The sequence below is a fragment of the Salvelinus namaycush genome, chromosome 5, assembly GCF_016432855.1.
Source record: "Salvelinus namaycush isolate Seneca chromosome 5, SaNama_1.0, whole genome shotgun sequence".
NCBI classification, from domain to species: Eukaryota; Metazoa; Chordata; class Actinopteri; order Salmoniformes; family Salmonidae; genus Salvelinus; species Salvelinus namaycush.
Genome location: NC_052311.1, coordinates 61,115,737 through 61,140,640, shown reverse-complemented (window position 1 = coordinate 61,140,640; position 24,904 = coordinate 61,115,737). Strand labels below are relative to the sequence as shown.

Here is a 24,904-nt window from a genome sequence, read left to right as displayed (position 1 = left end):
AGAGAGAGAGAGAGAGAGAGCGAGAGAGAGAGAGAGAGAGACAGAGAGAGAGAGAGAGAGAGAGAGAGAGAGAGAGAGAGAGAGAGAGAGAGAGAGAGAGAGAGAGAGATAGATATTGTGAAGTGGACTCCTCTCTTGAGTTCTGCTGACTGAGACATTGGGTCTAGTCCAAAACAGTACTCTATTTCATTGACCTGCTCTTCTTAATAAATCTATCTGGAGCACAGTGATATAAAGACCTGGTCTGAATACTTACAAGCCAACATGTCCACTCGTCTTTATTAAAGGAACTTTGGGCTACTGCATACTGCAGCAGCTGACACAAGTCATGTATCTTATTTCACGATATTTTTCATGATATTTTGTGTTAACTTTTTTTTTTAGGTTAAAATAAATTATCTGCCAATGACGTTAGATAATTAAGCTTGGTAAAAAAAAAAAAATCGTCTAAAGGGAATTATCACGAAATATTAGATATTTCCGCTTGCTTACGTTTTGGTTTTTGCAGTATACCCTGAAAAATCTTTTCTCAGAACTTAAATAAATAAAGACTATCGAAACACTGGACTACTTATGACTGACTCACTGATCATCTAAGCCAATCCAATCAGTCCACCACTTCCCACCCAAAAACAGACCATCGGTCAGTGGTCACCAAAACAAGAACAACGTACAAACGAAAAAGCGCTGTGAGAAGTCCCCTAATTCAAATAAAGTGACTTGATTCCACCAAACAGATTGGACAATACTGAGAACAAACACTAAGGTAAAGTGCTCCCTAAAATGCTCTTTCACTTACTTTGAATTGTGTATTGACCAGCTGTTTTTATACTGGAGGCCAGCTGTTATGAGTGATACTGTTGATTACAGAAATATATATACATATCAGTGATGTATCATTTGAATGTATGATTATTTTTGTTTGGGGTGATGAAAAATGTAATGTACTGTTTATTGAATAATTTCATTATATGTAATATCAATTTTATAAGTGAGATGTGTATTTTAGCCAAGTCTTCCCTCTCATTATGTTTCTATGACAGATGCAAGGGAAACTGATGCTGGTTGCTCTCGTCTTGCTCCTTCAAGGTGTGGCCGTGCATTTCATTTTTTTTTTAAACTCTCTATCTAGTCTGTCCTCCATTGAACTGTTGACATGGACTGGTAGTCTGTTACCTACTGTAACCTACTGTAACCTACTGTAACTTCTCTCCTCCATAGCATGTGTGTCCATAGTGGCCCAGATGCCAGCCCCAGGGGACTCTGACTCTGAGGGGGTTCTGCAGCGGGCAACAGAGGCATACAGGTACAAACAGACACACAGTCACCATGGCCGACCTTGCCGTTTTAAGAATAAGGGTAAAAGGCGTGCACTCAGTGGATGCTGCTTCCAACTGATTTATTATTGTGTGTGTGTCTTACAGGGCAGCCAAAGTTAAAGCCCAGAGAATAAGAGAGGTGGTGCAGGCCTTTGCTGGTGCGTACTACGAGGACCACATCAAACCAGTGGCTGATCCCTACATGGACTGGGCCTCAGCATCCACCAGTTCCTTCTGGGACAGAGTCAAGGAGAAGATGGACCAGTACAGACCCATCTAATGGCACCTGAATCTAAGGCAGACGAACACCCACCCAGCTCACTGCCAGCACATATACTCATGCAAGGTGATACTAGGGCTGATGCTATGTTCATGTGCACTAGGGATTACAACTAGGACATTTGTGTTACAATGTTTTAGAAGAGCGCGTAAACAGTGCTGTATGATTTGGCCGGTGAATGAGGACACCCATTTACTGGTGTTTCACTAACCTCAGCACAAGGGTTGTGATAGTATTAAAACTGCCATAGAGTGTATTAGTAATCATACCGTTATGGCTCACATATTGCATCTGAGTGAGTCAATTAACTATTGTGAACCACCAAAATTAATTCAACGTAAATCAAATAAAAAACATTTAATTGTACCATTATAGTGTTGTGCCTTTTCATAAACTTTCCCTTGACACGGTCTACACTCCTCACATTCATCCATCTCTGAACTGAATGAAGTAGAAAGCTGAGAGAGACTGAGAATATATTTTAGAAAGGCAGAGAAAGCAACAGGGAATGACAAAGAGGGAGAGAAAGAATGAGACAGAAAGAAAGAGACAGACAGACAGACAGACAGACAGAGACATCAGCGATGGGAGTGATAGCTACAGACTGTGCTGAAATGGGAGTGTTATCTAGGTGAGAGTTGACAGTTGAGATACAAGGTTCAGCAGGTGTGTCTGGCTGGAGGGGAGATGTGTGTGACCTGCAGGACGTTTCTCTCGGGTCTCACTGTGTGGACTGCAGACATCGATCCTGGAACACAGTCAACACACTCAGGGCCCTGTTTCATTCAATCAAAACCATAATCTGACTAACTGGGATACATGAAACACGTTCAAATAGCCAGTGAGAATGGACCTTAGCGTGAATAAACCATTGAGATGATTTTTTGTTAGACATTGTGAAGAGTGTTTTGTTGTTGAGTTCGTGAATTCTGAATGTGTGCAAGAATACAGATTTTCAATGAGTTACATAGAGGCAGTCAAACATACTGGTTTATGTTCCACACAAATGTTGACAAATAAATTATGGAAAACTTTCAGACACAGTTATAATGCTTAACAAGATCCTTCATTCAAACAAAAATCTACTTCATGCACTGATATGCAAACATTTTTGAGGAGAATTTATGCTTTCACTCGTATGCAGAATAGGGCATTGCAGCATAAATAATTTTCAGAAACCAATCCAAGTGATAATCTGGATGCATTGCATCACCTGTCTCAAGTGCAATGGACTTTGTGTAGGCGAACAAGTGTGTGGATGTTTGTCCTATAGGTACAGTGGGTTCTGGTGTGTCTGGTGCGTGGGTGTGTGTGCGTGCGTGTGTTCCTGTAGGTGTTTGTGTGCCTGCGTACCTGTGTGCATACTCATTAGATGACGTTTGTTTACTCTCCTCACTATATCATGGTGTCTACTTGTCCAGATTGCTTTACAGACAACTCAGCCACCAAAGGAGACTGTCATTTAATTCACTGGGATCTGTACACACACTACAACAGGAGGTCATCTTTTTCTCTCTCTCTTCTCAACTTTTATAGATATATTATTTCAATGCTCTAGTATCTCTAAAAATATAAATGTATTAATGTATACATTTATTTTCTCATGCATTTTAAGCATCTTCCTTTCCTATCAGATATAAACAGGTCAACAGTTTCATTGATGCCTGATCAGAAAGGTGTGATTTCGAGTCTAATAAATAGACAGGCATTGCATTTAACTTCATCTAAATAATGCATATAAATTCCTATTGTGTTTGTCTTTTTCTTTCAGAAATGAACGGAAAATTGGCATTAGCCTTAGTGCTTGCACTCCAAGGTAAGACCTAGAACCTGCAACACACACCCTGCAGAACTCAAACCAGATGTGTTTTTTCATCAGAAATGAATGCTTATAGGTACCTTCATGTGCGTGTAACATATTGTTTACTGTTCTCAGATGATTCATTCATAGATTTTAGATGTGTATGAAAATGTTAGTTTTTTGGCAAAAACGCTGTTTATCCATTGTTTAGCTGGAATGGAAGGTTCGTATCCTGTATATTTGACTGTGATATGTGGTTGTCTCACCTAGTTAGCTTAAGATGGATAAGAGCATCTGGTAAATGACAAAAATGTAAAATATAAAGGTTTTACATACAGATCTCATATTACTGTGTTGAATATTTTTTTGTAAAAAAATAATTACCGTATATTGATGTCACAAATGTATAATTTCTACCGTTCTTTATAAACAATGTAGCTATTTGGCACATTTGACTGTGTAAAACCTAGCTGTAATACAACTTCTTTCTGTGAGAGAGGCGGATATATAGCATTTTGCTAAAAAAAAACGTGATTAATTGTCTCTGAAATGAAACCCTCGTGATATTTTAAACAAAGACATGGCGGTCATTGAACAACCCCATGCCATGATTACATAGTGACAAAAACTATCTCTTCCATAATGTCTTTAAACAATAAAGGCAAATTTACCAACATTTATGAAAATGGATATATAGCGTTCATTCCAGCCATTTATACAACAGAAGGTAATAGCTACCTTTGACCTGCAGCTGTGAACATGTCAGCAACAGTGAGAGACTATGTCAGCAACAGGAATGCATAGCACAGTTAGTTGTATGTTTATCTGAGAGGTGAAAGGCCTTGAACTGTGATGGACTTGTGGAGGTGATAGACCGACTACGTTGAGCAGTGACACTATGGGCATCAGACACCACTGCTACACAATCTGCAGGGGTAAGAGAGACCTCAGACGTCAGGTTGAAATGGCCTTTGATTATTTCACCCGAGTTTACTCATCATGAGAGCGATCTAACCAAGTGACCAAACTATCTCCATTACACAGACACTAAATCAACCTTACTCACACACACTGCATGGTTATGCGAAGCATTTTAATATATTAGGGCTATTTTGTGGCTATAGTTAGTCCAGTGGTTTTAGATACTCTATAACAGCAGTCAATCAAGTCAAGCAAGTGCAATGAATTAATAAAAACTATCTCTTCCCTGTCTCCCCTCCAGTCTCTGTGTGCCTGTGTCAAGTACCAGAGCCAGACAAGGAGCTGGTGGAGAAGTATGAGACCATGAAGTCTGTGTTCTACAAGAGGCTGATGAACGCCTACAGCAAGGTGCAGGCTGCTGTGGGGCCTATGACTGAGAGCCTGGGCCAGGGCCAGGGCCAGGCTGCCAAAGACTACATCGAGGAGCTGCAGGGCAACCCAAAATTCCTGAGCGTTGTCAAGATCGGAACGTGAGTGCCCCACCGCGACACAACCAAGTTAACTTGACGCATCGATCCAGACCCTGCATTGAGTCAGTCTGTCGATGTCCTTCTGTTGTCCTGCCTGTTTGTCTGTCTATCCGTCTGTCTGATTTACTGTCAGTTCTTCTGTCTATCTGTCCATAACTTTGAAATAGGATTTCAAATGATTATAGGATCTTAGATGCTGGCCCCTCATGCCTATCAACATGTTACCTAGATATTTTACCATTCTTTATTGGACGTTAACCACTGGACACATCAGAACTTAAAATACAATTTAAGGTATTTCAATTACATTTCATTACATTTCAAAACAAGTATTCAGATCATCTTTATTTAAAAAAACAAGTAGTTGGAAATACACTTGGAAAGTATTTGAAATGACTGAAATACACTGGCTCAGATACACTCCCATGCATTTAACCCAGGTATTTGAAATACTTTCAAATACAATTTGGAAGACTATTTGTTTTAGTTTTCTCAAATATCCATTCAAATACTCAAATAAAAGTACTTGTTTTGGGCTGAGTATTTCAGAATACTCAATACACAGATATAAAAATAATAATACTAAAATACACATGTATTTGAACCCAAGTCTGGGACACATAGGATGGCTGTTAACCTATGACACACTGACATCTCCTTCTGTCTCTGTGTGTGTGTTGTCCAGTGGTCTGGCCCAGGAAGCAGCACCCTTGGTGGACAAGGCCCGTATGGCCGGCCTGGGTCTGTACGGACACTATCTGCGCCCCCATGTCGGCACCTACCTGGACGAGGCCATCACCTCCATCAAGGTTTACCTCGACAAAGTCCTACCCGCTGAGGAATGAGCCCTAGATAGCCTCCGTCGCATCGGACCACCCCACACGCTTGTACCTTTCCACACAGGGCTCCGCTTTAGCTGTGTTTCTGATACATGTATTAAATGCTAGAGGGGGGAAATACCTGAAGGTGATTGAGAAGAGAAATGCACAATGCAAAACACATCCCTCCCGTTTTCTATGTCAACACATTCCTAGACATGACTGTTCAAGTGAAAGAAAGGTCAAAGCATGGTAGATAGGAAGATTGACATCTCGAAAGAGATTTAACATTCATTCAACATTGTGCATGTATATAACTACGTGTTTGATACTCTAACGGGAGTTTGTGTGTGTGTGTGTGTGTGTTTGTGTTCAATAAAGATCTGAAAGTTGAAACTCTCGACTGATACTTGTGCATCATGTTTAATTAGGGTATTTGGTGCAGAAACATTTTCACTCATCCATATGAATAATAATATCATGAACCAGATTTTTCTTTAAATACCACAAGTGAGAAATGTTGATCAAACTGCTTAATTGTTTAATTATTAAGAAGTTATGGATAGCACTTTATTTTAGGGTAAAGAAATTATGTACTTATTATTATGATTCATTATTTAAGAGTTACATGGTAAATACACAATAACAACCTATCAAAACATATGTTTCTTTGGAATTCATTAAAACAAGCACCATTTCGGTACAAAGTGGTTAAAGATGCATTTTGAGATTTTAACACACACAACAAAACTGTAGCCCGTCACTTGTTTTGATTGAGAACAGAACAGAACAGAACAGAGGAGAGCAGAACAGAACAGGCCAGAACAGATGAGAACAGGACAGAACATGACAGAACAGTTGAGAACAGGACAGAACATGACAGAACAGATGAGAACAGGACAGATGTCAACAGGACAGAACAGATGAGAACAGGACAGATGAGAAAAGGACAGATGGGAAAAGGACAGATGAGAACAGGACAGATGGGAAAAGGACAGATGTGAACAGGACAGATTAAAACAGGACAGAACATGACAGAACAGAGGAGAACAGGACAGATGAGAAAAGGACAGATGTGAACAGGACAGATGAGAACAGGACAGAACATGACAGAACAGAGGAGAACAGGACAGATGAGAAAAGGACAGATGTGAACAGGACAGATGGAAAAACAGGACAGAACATGACAGAACAGATGAGAACAGGACAGATGAGAAAAGGACAGATGTGAACAGGACAGATGAGAACAGGACAGAACTTGACAGGACAGATGAGAACAGGACAGATGAGAAAAGGACAGATGTGAACAGGACAGATGAGAACATGACAGAACTTGACAGGACAGATGAGAATACCCATAGTAACAGAGGGTATACTACATACTTTGAGATTTTTGTAAAAAAAAATATTTTTTTAATGTCAAAGTGATTTACAAATGTTCCCTCAGTTTACCACCACTACCATGCCTACCAGAGACTTATGTGCCAATGTGTGATCCATACTGACAGTAGGGTTGGGTGATTTTAAGATTGCATCTTCTATTGACGATATTTGACAACCATTGACGATGGTGACGACATCGTAATGTCACAAACGATTAGCATATTTAAATTTGACTGCACCTCCAGAGTCTGGCAGCTGACAGCAGCGCAGTGGAGTGAGCACACGGCAGGGTGACATGCCAAATGGCCCATTCCCTATTTGCCATAGCAAAATACATTCCAATACATATGCGATAGGTAGACTATTAACATAATGAAAGAGACCAATGTAGATACACACAATACCACATAATGTCAAAAGTGGAGTTAGGTTTTTAAACATTTTTACAAATGAATAAAAAATGAAAAGCTGAAATATCTTAAGCATTCAACCCCTTTGTTATGCAAGACAAAATAAGTTCAGGAGTAAATTGTGTAGGCCAATGACACAACATCTAATTGAATACATTTCGAATTCAGGCTGTAACATAACAAAATGTGGAAAAAGTCAAGGAGTGTGAATACTTTCTGAAGGCACTGTATAGGCTTGACGGAGTTTGAGCTCAGAAAGTTGACTAGAGATAGAACAAACAATTAAAAGATAGACTAATCAAATATATAAATGAAACAAACCTGGTACGTTTCTGCTTTACTTGACCAAAGTATAGGCAAAATAAATTGTTAGGTCGGAAAATCCCTCCTTGCAAACCAAACAAGTAATATAGGCCTACACATAGGCCACTGTCAATAAAAGTTGCAGTAAATGTTACTTTGATCAAGTTCAACTTGTAAACTATCGAACTGTAAAAATACTAAATATACAATCAGATAAAACAAATTAATATTTATAACATTCTTTATAACACTTAAAAACGAATAAATGAATAGGCCTATCAGAATATGCCTTTAACCTATAGAACTGTACAAATCCTAAATATTGGCCTTAAAGTTTGAAAATATATAAAGTATCCTAAACATTATAAATATAAAAATGACCTAAATGAATGCAAAAAAACCTGTGTGAATAGGTCATTCAAGGTTTGACAGAATATTTTTTTTATTTCGAACAAAATGAGTCTTGATTTGAATTTAGGCTACAATATAAAATTACATTTAAAATAAAGTGCAATGAGGAACCATCAGGTAGTGTATTTTTTTTTACCATGTGTTAGGCCTACGTGAAGGTTTCTAGTGAGGAACACCATTATGTTCATCCAGAACAGCGAACTCAGCAAGATGATGGACTTGTAAATGTTGACAGAGGTTTGTCCATACTTTGCCCTGATTATCTTTTTGCATACTCTGCAAGTGACCGGTCAGGTCTGCTGGCTCACATTAATTATTTGGCCTGAAACTGAAGAACTGCCAAACAGGCAAAGCATGGTGGTGGAGCCTGGTGGGGGCAGCATAATGCTGTGGGGATGTTTTTCATCGGCAGGGACTGGGAAACTGGTCAGAATTGAAGGAATGATGGATGGTGCTAAATACAGGGAAATTCTTGAGGGAAACCTGTTTCAGTCTTCCAGAGATTTGAGACTGGGAGGGAGGTTCACCTTCCAGCAGGACAATGACCCTAAGCATACTGCTAAAGCAACACTCGAGTGGTTTAAGGGGAAACAGACCTCAACCCAATTCAGAATCTGTGGTATGACTTAAAGATTGCTGTACACCAGCGGAACCCATCCAACTTGAAGGAGCTGGAGCAGTGTTGCCTTGAAGAATGGGCAAAAATCCCAGTGGATAGATGTGCCAAACTTATAGAGACATACCCCAAGAGACTTGCAGCTGTAATTGCTGCAAAAGGTGGCTCTACAAAGTATTTACTTTGAGGGGGTGAATAGTTATACACGCTCAAGTTTTCTGTTTCTTTGTCTTATTTCTTGTTTGTTTCACAATAAAAAAATATTTTGCATTTTCAAATTGGTAGGCATGTTGTGTAAATCAAATGATACAAACCCCCCAAAAATCAATTTTAACTCCAGGTTGTAAGGCAGCAAAATAGGAAAAATTCCACTGTATGTGTACATTTATTTTGCAACGCTCGCACACGCAACGCGTCCGGTTTAGGCATGGTGTAATTAACAGGTATGTGTTCTTAAAAGTTAACTTGTGATATTTCTTTCCTTCTTAATGTATTTGAGCCAATCAGTTGTGTTGTGACAAGTTAGCGGCAGCGTAGCCTAGTGGTTAGAGTGTTGGACTAGTAACCGAAAGATTGCAAGATCAAATCCCCAAGCGGATAAAGTACAAATCTATCGTTCTGCCCCTGAACAAGGCAGTTAACCCACTGTTCCTAGGCTGTCATTGAAAATAAGAATTTGTTCTTAACTGACTTGCCTAGTTAAATAAAGGTTAAATAAGGTAGGGGTGGTATACAGAAGATATCCCTATTTGGTAAAAAAACAAGTCCATATTATGGCAAGAAAAGCTAAAATAAGCGAAGAGAAATGACAGTCCATCATTACTTTAAGACAAGAATTTTGAAAGTTTCCTCAAGTGCAGTCGCAAAAACCATCAAGCACTATGATGAAACTGGCTCTCATGAGGACCGTCACAGGAAAGGAAGACCCAGAGTTACCTCTGCTGCAGAGGGTAAGTTCATTAGAGTTACCAGCCTCAGAAATTGCAGCCCAAATAAATGCTTCATAGAGTTCAAGTAACAGACACTGTGAAATATATTTTCAATAACAAAAAAATATTTTTTACAGCTGTTTGAAGCTGGTGGACCAAAACTGAAAGTAAAAGGCTCAAGCGCAAGTCTCCGCCATGGGATGAGGGGAAGGGAGATTTATTTTGAATGTAGCCTAGTGCTGTTACAATTCATCTAGCACTAGGCTGCATTCAAAACAAATCTCCCTTTGAAACATTATCATTCCACTATTACTGCAGATATATTATGAACATTTTCTGAAATTACAATGCAAATATTAAATAGAAAATCCTATGTGTATCACCTTTAAGTTGCTGTATAAAATATCTGACATTGTATTCAAATTTGAACTTCGTTGTGCTTTTAAATGGTTGAATGCACAGTGATAACACATTTAGGTGACAACTAAACCAAAAATCTCACATTGATTTTCCGTCGGAATTTGGTTGTGCTTTTAGATTGTTGATATCACAGTGAAAACACATTGGGATTTCAGCAAACTTTTTGCTGTATTTTTAGTCGGTGAAAATAGGTTGTAATCTCATTGATTAACGAAATGATGTGGGGATAGCATCTCCATTTTGACCCACTCTCTCTTGCTCTTGTCACGCCCTGACCGTAGAGATCCTTTTTATGTCTCTATTTTGGTTGGTCAGGGCGTGAGTTTGGGTGGGCATTCTAGGTCTGGTGTTCTATGTTGTCTATTTCTTTGTGATTGGCCGTGTGTGGTTCTCAATCAGAGGCAGCTGTGGGTGATTATTTTCTGTTTAGTGTTTGTCGTCACCTTTCAGAACTGTTCGTTTGTCGTTTTGTTAGTGTTCATATTTATTAAAGAAACGTATTTATGAATACTTACCACGCTGCACCTTGGTCCTCTTCTCCTTCTCCCGACGACAATCGTTATAGCTCTCTTCATCAACACCTGAACGGAGGAGTGAACTTTGACTTTGACTCAGTCAACACATCCCCACTCAAATATACACTACCATTCAAAAGTTTGTGGTCACTTAGAAATGTCCTTGTTTTTGAAAGAAAATCACATTTTTTGTCCATTAAAATAACATCTAATTGATCAGAAATACAGTGTAGACATTGTCAATGTTGTAAATGACTATTGTAGCTGGAAAGGGCAGATTTTTAATGGAATAACTACATAGGCGTACAGAGGCCTATTATTAGCAACCATATCTCAGACTGGCCAATAAAAATAAAAGATTAAGATGGGCAAAAGAACACAGACACTGGACAGCGGAACTCTGCTTAGAAGAGCAGCATCCCGGAGTCGCCTCTTCACTGTTGACGTTGAGATTGGTGTTTTGTGGGTACTATTTAATGAAGCTGCCAGTTGAGGTGTCTGTTTCTCAAACTAGACACTCTAATGTACTTGTCCTCTTGCTCAGTTGTGCACCGGGGCCTCCCACTCCTCTTTCTATTCTGGTTAGAGTCAGTTCGCGCTGTTCTGTGAAGGGAGTAGTACACAGCGTTGTACGAGATCTTCAGTTTCTTGACAATTTCTAGAATGGAATAGCCTTCATTTCTCAGAAGAAGAATAGACTGATGAGTTTCAGAAGAAAGATCTTTGTTTCTGGACATTTTGAGCCTGTAATCGAACCCACAAATGCTAATGCTCCAGATACTCAACTAGTCTAAAGAAGGCCAGTTTTATTGCTTCTTTAATCAGAAAAACAGTTATCAGCTGTGCTGACATAATTGCAAAAGGGTTTTCTAATGATCAATTAGCCTTTTAAAATGATAAACTTGGATTAGCTAACACAACGTGCCATTGGAACACAGGAATGATGGTTGCTGATAATGGGCCTCTGTACGTCTATGTAGATATTCCATAAAAAATCTGCCGTTTCCAGCCACAATAGTCATTTACAACATTAACAATGTCTACACTGTATTTCAGATCAATTGTATGTTATTTTAATGGACTTTTTTTTTTTTGCTTTTCTTTCAAAAACATGGACATTTCTATTTGACCCCAAACTTTTGAACGGTAGTGTACATACAGGCTAGCTCACTGCTTCCTCTCAGCTACTGCCTGCTATTCATTCCTGTCACCCAGTACGGAGAGGAGAAACAGTGAGAACAGCCATATTCGTTGGTTATCCATCTGTTGGTACACCATCTTTTAGTTCCCCATATTTTGGTTCACCATGTTTTGGTAAATTTGCATATACTCCAGAATGTTATGAAGAGTGATCAGATGAATTGCAATTAATTGTAAAGTCCCTCTTTGCCATGCAAATGAACTGAATCCCCCAAAAACATTTCCACTGCATTTCAGCCCTGCCACAAAAAGACCAGCTGACATCATGTCAGTGATTCTCTCGTTAACACAGGTGTGAGTGTTGACGAGGACAAGGCTGGAGATCACTCTGTCATGCTGATTGAGTTTGAATAACAGACTAGAAGCTTCAAAAGGAGGGTGGTGCTTGGAATCATTGTTCTTCCTCTGTCTATCATGGTTACCTGCAAGGAAACACGTGCCATCATCATTGCTTTGCACAAAAAGGGCTTCACAGGCAAGGATATGCTGCCAGTAAGATTGCACCTAAATCAACCATTTATTGGATCATCAAGAACTTCAAGGAGAGTGGTTCAATTGTTGTGAAGAAGGCTTCAGGGCGCCCAAGAAAGTCCAGCAAGCGCCAGGACCGTCTCCTAAAGTTGATTCAGCTGCGGGATCGGGGCACCACCAGTACAGAGATTGCTCAGGAATGGCAGCAGGCAGGTGTGAGTGCATCTGCACGCACAGTGAGGCAAATACTTTGGAGGATGGCCTGGTGTCAAGAAGGGCAGCAAAGAAGCCACTTCTCTCCAGGAAAAGCATCAGGGACAGACTGATATTCTGCAAAAGGTACAGGGATTGGACTGCTGAGGACTGGGGTAAAGTCATTTTCTCTGATGAATCCCCTTTCCGATTGTTTGAGGCATCCTGGATAAAAGTTTGTCCGGAGAAGACAAGGTGAGTGCTACCATCAGTCCTGTGTCATGCCAACAGTAAAGCATCCTGAGACCATTCATGTGTGGGGTTGCTTCTCAGCCAAGGGAGTGGGCTCACTCACATTTTGGCCTAAGAACACAGTCATGAATAAAGAATGGTACCAACACATCCTCCGAGAGCAACTTCTCCCAACCATCCAGGAACAGTTTGGTGACGAACAATGCCTTTTCCAGCATGATGGAGCACCTTACCATAAGGCAAAAGTGATAACTAAGTGGCTAGGGGAACAAAACATCGATATTTTGGATCCATGGTCAGGAAACTCCCCAGACCTTAATCCCATTGAGAACTTGTGGTCAATCCTCAAAAGGCGGGTGGACAAACAAAAACCCACAAATTCTGACAAACTCTGACAAACACAAATTCTGACAAATTCTGACAAAGCCCAGAAGTTGATTGACAGCATGCCAGGGAGGATTGCAGAGGTCTTGAAAAAGAAGGGTCAACACTGCAAATATTGACTCTTTGCATCAACTTCATGTAATTGTCAATAAAAGCCTTTGACACTTATGAAATGCTTGTAATTATACTTCAGTATTCCATAGTAACATCTGACAAAAATATCTAAAGACACTGAGGCAACAGACTTTGTGAAAATGAATATTTGTGTCATTCTCAAAACTTTTGGCCACGACTGTACACAGTCAAGATCCTTACAGACAGACTGACTTACTGGTGGTGTTCCAGGTTGTCTTTTTTGCAGTCTCACTGTGCATCCCAGAAGGTTTCTATGTCATATTAGTGTGGTTCCTGAAACGTAAAAACTTCTCCAGTCTGAAAAAAATACCACCTGGAGCGGCACCATCGACTGACTGACAGTCTGACCAACCAACCATTTTGAGCCGGCTAAATGTAGACTTTCACACACACTTTGAATCTCTAACCCTCCCCTCTCTTCCACGGATGCTCAGGGCATCCGTTTGCAGAGGCAAGCTGAGGAAGGTGAGGCTCCAGAAGAGGTAGCTGAGGAGCGTGAGGCTCCAGAAGAGGTAGCTGAGGAGCGTGTGGCTCCAGAAGAGGTAGCTGAGGAGCGTGAGGCTCCAGAAGAGGTAGCTGAGGAGCGTGAGGCTCCAGAAGAGGTAGCTGAGGAGCGTGAGGCTCCAGAAGAGGTAGCTGAGGAGCGTGAGGCTCCAGAAGAGGTAGCTGAGGAGCGTGAGGCTCCAGAAGAGGTAGCTGAGGAGCGTGAGGCTCCAGAAGAGGTAGCTGAGGAGCGTGAGGCTCCAGAAGAGGTAGCTGAGGAGCGTGAGGCTCCAGAAGAGGTAGCTGAGGAGCGTGAGGCTCCAGAAGAGGTAGCTGAGGAGCGTGAGGCTCCAGAAGAGGTAGCTGAGGAGCGTGCGGCTGAGGAGGCTGTGGTTGAGGAACTGGCCCCGGTGGCTGATGTTGCTCATTTATTTTCCATGTGTCTGTGTGTCCATCAGGAATGCCTACATTGACACCACCATGGCGGTGAGCACCTACTCTGGCATCCTGCAGGAACAGGTTTACCATATCTTACACCAACAGTAAATATAATTCCTTGCTTACCTCTGCATCTTCAAAGTCCCTTGGTGAGGAGACTGTCGTAGCTGTGGGCCCCTACTCTCTTTAGGCTCACCTCAGACTGCACACAGAACCTTACCATTATGAATGAAGAAAAGAGCCCTAGTGTTTCACCACAGGAAACCCAGTTGGGCAGAAACACATGTCAAATTATAGTGGCACCCAGTGGTGCAATCAACTCAAATGACTCTGACGTCAGACTTCAGGCACATCTGGAACAGTTTGAAATACTGTGTTATTTTATGTCAACAAAGTATCTTGAAATAAAAACATGAATAGCAGGAAAACAGTAGACCCTATGTGTTTCTTGAGGAGCATGATTCAGTTGTATGAGTCTGTATGACCTGTTTGTTCAGTTGTGTATTATTAGACAAAGTTGTGTAATGTAGGATATGTTCATGCATATCTCCCAGATTTGTATGATGAACATTACAGGCCAGTACAGAATAGTACAGAACAGAACAGTCCAGAACAGTCCAGAACAGAATAGTACAGAACAGTCCAGTCCAGAACAGGACAGTCCAGAACAGTCCAGTACAGAACAGAACAGTCCAGAACAGAATAGTACAGAACAGTCCAGTCCAGAACAGAATAGTACATAACAGTCCAGAACAAAACAGTCCAGAACAGAACAGAACAGTCAAGAACAGAATAGTCCAGAACAGAATAGTCCAGAACAGTCCAGAACAGAATAGTACAGTCCAAAACAGTCCAGAACAGAAAAGTCCATAACCGAACAGAACAGTCCAGAACAGTACAGAATAGTAGAGTAGAGTACAGAGGAGGGATATAACAATATGTTTCCTGAACTGGGCAACTTAGTCACACAAGTCCAACACGTTTTCCCCACTACCAGAGAGAAATACAGCAGACATACAGTGTGGGTGGTCAATCACAAAGTGCAAATATTACATGTCTGCTGTTGCTGCCCTGTTTCACTGCACCCTCTTGCCAGGTCGCTATGTAGCTGAATATGTTCTTCATAACCTACTTGGCTAAATAAAGGGCCTCAATTAATAATTAAATAAATAAGACATATACACCAATTAAAATATGTTTAATGAGTTCGATCTTCAATCTCACTCCAAAAGCTAATTCCGCGCCAAACAGATTGGATAATGATCAAGGGCACAACCCTCCCTATTCAACCAATGATCAGTGAGAAGGGATATGGTCAGGAGGTTTTTGCTTTAGTGCTACAGATAATCTAAGAAAACGTGCATTACTCTGTCCTTGTCTGTTCCCTTGCTATGTCAACTCATTTATTGATACCTTCTATTCAGTCAACGCTTTTACCCGACAGATCTCAAAGTGATTGACAAATGTCAAGACATTAGATGCATACCAGCCTGTCCCTTCAGTTTATCACCACCACCACCTACCAGAGACCTGGTCATATTGACAGGGCACAAAACAACCTGTCATAGTGACAGGACACAAAACAACCTGACGTGTGACAGGGAATCAGGTGACTGGAGTGTTTACACAGCACTAAATTTAGTAAACAAAGAAGGAAAAAAAATCTTTCAATACTAAGACAAAGTTCAGTATTTCACAACTTAATGTTGAGTTTGCAGTGTCAGTTAAAAGAACTGAAGCATGGATGACAGTTTCTTCTGGCCCATAGAGGAAACATCTAACAACAAGTTGGAAATAAATACTGAACTCCCCCGTTGTACCAATCAAGTCTAACACGGGAAATGTAACGTAATACTGGAAATGTACAATCATACTTTATTGTAAAATCACTTGACCTCACACACACAGCCAGGACAGGTTATTAAGAGGATTTTTTAGCTAAAAGATCATGGCAGATTCATCACAATACACCTGAAGATTTGAATGATGCAGTTTAAACAGCTCACAGCTACAGCACTGGGCTTCACATTAGATATTCAGTGATACAGATCATGCTGCCCCACCATTCACTTTCACTGGTAGTGAGTCATTGACCGATAGTTTACCAGCACCACTTGGTGAATCTTTGTCTTAGTTTACCAGCACCATTTGAGTGCAGTGGGGTCTGTGCTAACCTGTAGTAACCAGACCGACGGACGTGTCAATGGTGATCTAGACTTAGGACTGTGTGCTTAGGCATGGGAGGGGGTGGTGGTAGGGGGTTGTAATATGAACTCTACTGACTTAATAAAGACCAATAAAAATCAACCAGTCTCCAATGAAAACCAATCATCAATCAGGATAACTTGTCCTGTTACATTTCAGTACACCTATCTGGATTGGCAAATACACAGAATCCCCTACACTAAACTCAAATGATACTAAATCAACAAATGATGAACATGTTACTGTCATAGCATCTCCATCTTTGACCCTGTCTGTCCTCTCTCTCACTTTCTTTATCACATACACAAACACCTGAACAGTGGGTGTTTATCTCAGAGGAGTGCACTTTGGCTCGGAGAACGACAAGTCAACACATCCCCACTCATATATATACAGGCTAGCTCACCGCCGCCTCTCAGCTACTGCCTGCTATTCATTACTGTCACCCAGTACGGAGAGGAGAAACAGTGAGTACAGCCATGTTCGTTTGGTTCACCCTGTTTTGGTTCACCATCTTTTGGTTCACCCTCTTTTGGTTTGCCATTTTTTAGTTCACCATCTTTTAGTTCACCATCTTCTTTAGGTTCACACATCTGTATGGAGAAAAAGAAAAGGGTGCACGTCATGATAATATCACTGTTATAAGGTGTTGTAGATGGGTATTGGGTGGGTAAGATGGGTATTACACGTCTGTCTCCAGACTGTTGGACAAAACACTCTGGGAGAGATCAAGTAGAGGGTATTGAGAGGGGTTCCAACTGAACGGAATAACTAAATAAATTATAGCATGTCTATACAGATGTGGGGCCTTAATTTGATCCAGGAAATGAGCAGGAAAGAGCAGGAAATGCAAACTTGTAGTATATTCAAGATTTAAAAAGGCTTCTAAAGTTTGCAATTAAAAATTTCAGACTTGATTTGCTAACTAAAAATGTATCAACCCCAACAAAAATGGCCATTAATTATAATAATATTATAATTATTATTTCCTGTTTCTCCAGGATTATTTTCCTGCTGTGAGAAACTGGTCAAAGTAAGATCCTGCATCTGTATGTGGTCTGCTGCATAGTGTGACACAAACCCAGAAAAATGATAGTTTCATTGTCATTAAAAACATTGCCAACCCCAGAATAGCCTTACCTTAGTCATTGGACACATGTTAAAAGACATGTTTGAGATAAAATAGAAGAGATTAGATCAGCCTGAGATGAGATAAGGCTAAGAGCAGAGCTGAAAAGGAAGAGGAAATGATGCCGACTAGTGGACAAGTTGATGAATGGTTTGTCTGATCCTCACCAAGATGTTTGCTTTGCACACAGATCTGAGTGACATCATGAACAAGCTTCTGACCATCACTGTGCTTGTCACTCTTCTGGGCCTCAGTAAGTACAGAGTCAAGACCCTGACCGACCGACCGACCGACCGACCGACCGACCGACCGACCGACCGACCGACCGACCGACCGACCGACCGACCGACCGACCGACCGACCGACCGACCGACCGACCGACCGACCGACCGACCGACCGACCGACCGACCGACCGACCGACCGACCGACCGACCGACCGACCGACCGACCGACCGACCGACCGACCGACCGACCGACCGACCGACCGACCGACTGACTGACTAACTGACTGACTAACTGACTGACCAACTAACTGACCGACTGACTGACTGATTGACTGACTAACTGACTGACTGACTGACTAACTAACTGACTGACTGACTGACTGACTAACTGACTGACCGACTAACTGACCGACTAACTGACTGACTAACTGACTGACTAACTGACTGACTGACTGACTGACCGACTAACTGACCGACTGACTGACTGATTGACTGACTAACTGACTGACTGACTGACTGACTAACTGACTGACTGAGTGACTAACTGACTGACCGACTAACTGACCGACTAACTGACTGACTAACTGACTGACTGACTGACTGACTGACTAACTGACTGACTAACTGACTGACCGACTAACTGACTGACTGACTGACTGACTAACTGACTGACTAACTGACTGACTGACTAACTAACTAACTAACTGACTGACTAACTGACTGACTGACTGACTGACTGACCGACTAACTGTCTGACTACCTGACTGACTGACTGACTGACTGACTGACTGACTGACCGACTAACTGTCTGACTACCTGACTGACTAACTGACTGACTGACTGACTGACTGACTGACTAACTGACTGACTAACTGACTGACTAACTGACTGACCAACTAACTAACTAACTGACTGACTGACTGACTAACTGACTGACTGACTAACTGACTGACTAACTGACTGACCGACTGACTGACCGACTGACTAACTGACTGACTGACTGACTGACTAACTGACTGACTAACTGACTGACTGACTAACTGACTGACAGACTGACTGACTGACTAACTGACTGACTGACTGACTGACTGACTGACTGACTGACTGACCGACTAACTGACTGACTAACTGACTGACTAACTGACTGACCGACTAACTGACTGACCGACTGACTAACCGACTGACTAACTGACTGACTGACTAACTAACTGACGGACTAACTGACTGACTGACTGACTAACTGACTGACTAACTGACTGACTAACTGACTGACTGACTAACTAACTGACTGATTGACTGACTGACTAACTGACTGACTAACTGACTGACTGTCTGACTAACCGACTGACTAACTGACTGACTGACTAACTGACTAACTGACTGACTGACTAACTGACTGACTAACTAACTGTCTGACTACCTGACTGACTAACTGACTAACTGTCTGACTACCTGACTGACTGACTGACTAACTAACTGACTGACTGACTGACTGACTAACGGACTAACTGACTGACTGACTGACTGACTGACTGACTGACTGACTGACTAACTGACTGACATACTGGTGGTGTTCCAGGTTGTCTTTTATGCAGTCTCACTGGGCATCCCAGAAGGTTGCTTTATCATAATAGCATTTCGCTACACCTACAATAACATCTGCTAATTTTGTGTATGCGACCAATAAAATTTTATTTTATTTGAAACATTAAACACTCCAGATAAGAGCACCTCGAGCGGCAATAATGACTGACTGACTGACAGACTGACCGACCAACCATTTTGACCCTCTAACCCTAACCCTCCCATTCTAGGTGCTCAGGGCCTCCGTCTGCCTAGACAAGCTGAGGGTACGCCTGAGGAACCGGTTGCAGATGTTGCCGAGGCTGATGGAGAGCAGGGAACCCTGGAAAAGCTGACCAGCGCCGCCAAGAGCTACTACGAAACATCCATCAGCACCGCCTCTAGCTGGCTGGACAGCATCGATGGCCTGAAGCTGAAGGAGAAGGCCAAGTAAGACAGACACGCACACACACACACACACAAGAACGGAACAGCAGGTCAAGATAGCAGGCTGACAGTTAATGCACTGTCCATGTGTCTGTGTCCATCAGGAATGCCCTCAGTGACACCACCGTGGCGGTGATCACTTACGCTGGCATCCTGCAGGACCAGGTCTACCACATCTTATACCAACAGTAAAGACCCTTCCTTGTTTCCCTCTGTGTCCCCAACGTCTTCAAAATGCCTTGGTGAGGAGAGTGTCGCAGCTGTGGGCCTCTACTCTCTCATCCTGGAGCCTCTGATCAGCTTCACCAGACCTCCAACCCTCGTGACGTCCCCCTGGAGTCTGTGTAGATTGAAATACAGTATTATTTTATGTCAACATTTTACGTTTCAATCATTTAGCAGACGCTCTTATCCAGAACAACTTACAATTAGTGCATTCATCTAAAGATAGCTAGGTGAGACAACCACGTATCACAGTCGTAGGAAGTTAAAACATTTTACAGTAAAGTAACTATCAGCAAAGTCAGTGAAAGTAGGAAAATACTTTTTTAAATGTTATTTTTAATGTCAATGTATCTTGAAATAAAATGCGTTTGTAGAAAACCAGTAAACCCTATGTGTTTCTTGAGGGGCATTATTCATATGAGTCAGTACGATCATTGTACTTAGTGTTTTATTATCAGACAAAGTTGAGAGACGTAGGATATGTTCATGCATATCTCCCACAGGTTTGTGATGTCAATAGGGTTGTGTGTACATCATGTCTCAGAGTTTACAATATGGACAATATGGAGTCTCACAATGCCTACTGTACATAACTATCACCTAACACTGAGTCAACTGCCTCTCCTCTGAATATAGAGGAAAAAGAAAACACTGATTCCTGTGACTGTTTCTGACAGACACATTCTCAACCAGAGCTTGAGTTTCTAAATGAGTGGAAATAAAGGGTGTCCTCTGGGTTTCTGATCTCAGAAAGGTTCGAAGTGAGCTATTCATGATCCTTTTGAAGCTGCAATGATAACAGACAGAAATAATACATTTTACCTCAAATATGACCATGTTCACTGAAGATGTAAGAGCCTGGAGCTACAAGACCACAGAGAAGAACATCTTGAACTGTTAGTTAACCTCTTCATAGGGTTGTGATACACTAGCAGGGATATGGCCAATCTGATGTAGCCTCAGTCTAAGATTCATTCAAACTGACTCAAAATGTATTCAAACTAAAGGCTTCTTCTGAGTACCTACATTTCCCCATCATTTCCCCATCATGATTTCCCAATTCTCTCACAACTTTATCTGTCTCACAAGGCCACAAAGTTGCCTTCTCTTAGTAATCAAACCACAGTTAATGAATAGCTTCACTTGATATTACTAAATGAGGGCACTGCACATTGATACAAGGGGTTACATAATAGTAGATCCCACTGAGTACTTTCATCACAGTGAAATATTAACTCTAAATGCTAGGAATTATATGAGTAGGCTTATCTCTCTTGTTTATTCGTTTTTTTCCAATGGTGACAGTAAAAGGACATAGCACCTGTACTACAAAGAACAACACATGCGTCTCATACTAAAGGGCCAACATGTGTTTTAAATTAAAGGGCCTTAAGTTTTTGTTCAGTTTGTTTGTTTTTGCTTTGTTGTTTGTTGTTTTAATAATGTAAAAAATATATACTGTATATTTGTACTTATGTCAAAAATGGCAAATTGTATGCTCTTATACAGATGTAGGCTCTTCATTTCATCACCTTGCTGCAGGAGAGCTTGTTGTGTATTTGAGGTTTAAAAAGGCTCCTGAAGTATTTAATCTCCACCTAGAAATTTCAGACTTGATTTTCCCAGTATCAACCCTTACAAAAATGTCCATTGATTATAATGCACATAATAATCCACATGCTCTGTTGCTGCAGGATTGTTTTCTTGCTTTAGAAAACTGGCTGAAATTAAGATCCTACATCTGTATGTCCAATAAAATAAAAGTATATTACAAACACATCTGTAATTGACTGAATGGGGGCCTATAGTCACAGCATACCTATCCAGTCACAGCATACCTATCCAGTCACAGCATACATATCCAGTCACAGCATACCTATCCAGTCACAGCATACCTATCCAGTCACAGCATACCTATCCAGTCACAGACATGAGAGAAGTGCCAGGAAAACAAAGCACAGGTGCAGCCCAGGCAGTCAACTCCCAGAGATCTAAAGGCTAGAGGCACAGATACACAGGTATAAAAGAACCACAGACTAAACCCAGTCTCATACAGAGACCAAGACATGATGAAGCTGCTACTGCTGGCCTTGGCTTTGGGATGTGCAGGTAAGACTGTAATACACAGTATCTACAGCATCATGAGACAGTTATGCAATGCAAGAACATGAAGAATGATACCTTCTTTTAGAGACAGGTTAGGGAGGGAGATATACGGCAGCGTAGCCTAGTGCGTTGGACTAGTAACCGTAAAGGTTGCAAGATCAAATCCCCGAGCTGACAAGGTACAAATCTGTAGTTCTGCCCCTGAACAAGGCAGTTAACCCACTGTTCCTAGGCCGTCATTGAAAATAAGAATTTGTTCTTAACTGACTTGCCTGGTTAAATAAAATACACTGAGTGTACTGAACATTATGCTCTTTCCATGACATAGACTGACCGGGTGTATCTCAATATTAGGAAGGTGTTCTTAATGTTTTGTACACTCAGTCTTTACACTCATCTATACTACGACCATTTCTCTCTCTCTTATTTAGCGGAGGTTCCAGTGAAGGAGGATGGAGCGTTGTTGCAGGAAGTTTGCCAACCCCACTCCAGACCCTGGCAGGTCTACCTGTGGAACACTAAGGTGGGCTGGTATGGGGAGGAAAGGTGTAGTGGTGCCCTCATCAACGAGTGGTGGGTGCTTACCGCCTGGAACTGCTTTGTCGAGTAGGCATTCCCCCTTTTTTTCTTTCTTGAAATCAGTGTAAAATGCATGCAGCCCATATGTTCACCGAAAACAAACAAATATTTTTGTTAAACTCCACTCTACTCTACTACTCTACTACTCTACTCCTCCTCCTCCTCCTCCTCAGACCTGGCCACACTATGGTTTCTCTGGGGGAGCATGACCTGACAGTGGAGGAAGGGACAGAGCAACACATCTGGGTGGCCAGATATGTGCAGCACGGGCCGTACGCACGAGGCCCCTCACACAGCCTGGCAATGGTGAAGCTGGCAGAGCCTGCCCGGTTCACTCAGCATGTCATGCCCGTAGCCCTACCCACACGCTGCACTCAGCTCCATGAGAAGTGTTTGGTCAGCGGCTGGGGCTCCACCGTACCGGGACAGGGTGAGTGGACCATAAAGCCAGGGGAGGCCTATATGCCTCAACCCAAATTAATGGAATAGATAAGCACCAAATAAACTCCCATGAGTCCCTATGTCTGTCCCTCCATACAGACGAGCCCAAACTAATCCTGAAGTGTGAAACACAGCGGGTCATTGATGACAAGATGTGCCAGACATCCTTTCCTCTTTATTGGATTGAACATGCATTCTGTGCTAAAACCATCATCTCAACAGACAACTGCCTGGTCAGTACATCAACAGAACAGTGCTTTGCAAACATTTATATTTTTATCTCTGGCTATTGCATTGGAAATGTGTAAGAGAATATTATGATCAACGAGCTAATCAAGATTTTCCTTTGTACTTTAATTTCACTGTGCCACCATATTCTGAGAGTTCTCTATGTGTACTTTTAACCTCTCTCTCTTTCTCTCTTTCTCTTTCTCAGTCTGACCAGGGCAGTACTGTGGTGTGTGGGGGTGAGCTACAGGGGTTGTTCTGGTCCAGTTCTTCTGACGTTGGTTTGTACACCCGCCTGTGCCTGTACCTTGACTGGATGAGTGACATCATGAACACCCCTGATCCTACACCTGAACCTGCGTGGACCACCGCAGCAGCAGCTACAACATGGTGATTGAAAAGAAAAACAATAAAGTGATATGTACTGAAATGTTCTGTTCACCTGCCCCATTGATTCCATCATATCTGGCATGTGTTGTTTTAATTCCCCAGCAGAGGGCAACATAGACTAATAATACTGGCCTATCACAAACCTCTAAGAGATTTCTTGGCTATAACATGTCACACATTAACACATACATATTTTACCATGTAGAAAAATACTAAAGTCTGCAGGAAGTTTAATTTCTCAATTACTTAGTTTACTTCTCCAAACAATTGGAATTGGACACCCCAAAGTGTCTTTCCTGAAGATAAATCCTCCAACCATGCAGTCGTTTGTCCTGGGATATGTAGTTATTTTGATCACCAGCAGACGGCAATGTAGACTAATAATAGTCCATTTGAGCACTAAAGCGCCACACAATCAATGTAGACACCGAATGAAAATAGGAGATAGAGGATTTTCAGAGCGAGAGAGAGAGAGAGAGAGAGATGATATGAGAGCAGGTGAAATGAGACTGCCATTCTTTGCAAGGTTTTTAATGAGTGTGTCTAGATCTGCGTGCAAGCTAAATATCACACTCTGACACACACACACACACACACACACCACACACAAACACACACTGTATGACTGACAGCTGTGCCCACTGACACTCAGTCTAACACGAGCCACTTCACCATCTGTTCTCCACACTTTCCCCCTCCTTTCCCCTCTTTCCTCCATGTTCCCCCTTTCAGGTCCCCCTCCTCCTTCCCCTACCCTTTCCCTCCTGCTTTCCTCTAGCTTTCAGAGATCTCTGACTCTTTCCATTTTTTTGTCTCTCCTGCACTCCAGTCCACTCTCCTGCTCCGTCTCTAATACACTGAGAAAACAACCTATAGAAGCATCTCTTACTCTGTTTACAGTACAATATACTTTGCCCTTCTGTCTGTATCCATGTGCCCACTCCCCCTATCACCCCCCACACTAATTTACCCTCTATTCCTCCCTCCTTTCCTTCCATCATACTATAAATTCTCCCAATTAATCTGTCCTCTCTTCCTCCCTCACTCCTTTCAGTGCTGTTGGTAAGCATTGTTCCTGCACTAGCTAAACAGAGAGATGTTTATAGTAAAGATAAGGTAATATGTAATATGAGCAGATATACTCTGAGTGTACAA

The 24,904-nt window shown here is 41.7% G+C and overlaps 2 protein-coding genes across 2 annotated transcripts; both read left to right on the top strand.

Moving 5' to 3' along the window:
- The first annotated feature begins 16,793 nt into the window (after positions 1–16,793).
- Positions 16,794–20,396, top strand: LOC120048623 (apolipoprotein C-II-like). Its single transcript, XM_038994723.1, has 4 exons — positions 16,794–16,883; positions 17,736–17,798; positions 19,585–19,783; positions 19,885–20,396. Exons 2-4 carry the CDS (start codon positions 17,750–17,752, stop codon positions 19,970–19,972), a joined length of 336 nt encoding a protein of 111 aa, XP_038850651.1. The 5' UTR covers positions 16,794–16,883; positions 17,736–17,749; the 3' UTR covers positions 19,973–20,396.
- Positions 20,397–21,982: 1,586 nt separating this feature from the next.
- Positions 21,983–23,798, top strand: LOC120047698 (trypsinogen-like protein 3). The gene is made up of 5 exons (XM_038993252.1): positions 21,983–22,114; positions 22,543–22,717; positions 22,864–23,120; positions 23,231–23,364; positions 23,568–23,798. The coding sequence occupies exons 1-5, from the start codon at positions 22,072–22,074 to the stop codon at positions 23,751–23,753; spliced, it is 795 nt and encodes a 264-aa protein (XP_038849180.1). The 5' UTR covers positions 21,983–22,071; the 3' UTR covers positions 23,754–23,798.
- Positions 23,799–24,904: the final 1,106 nt, after the last annotated feature.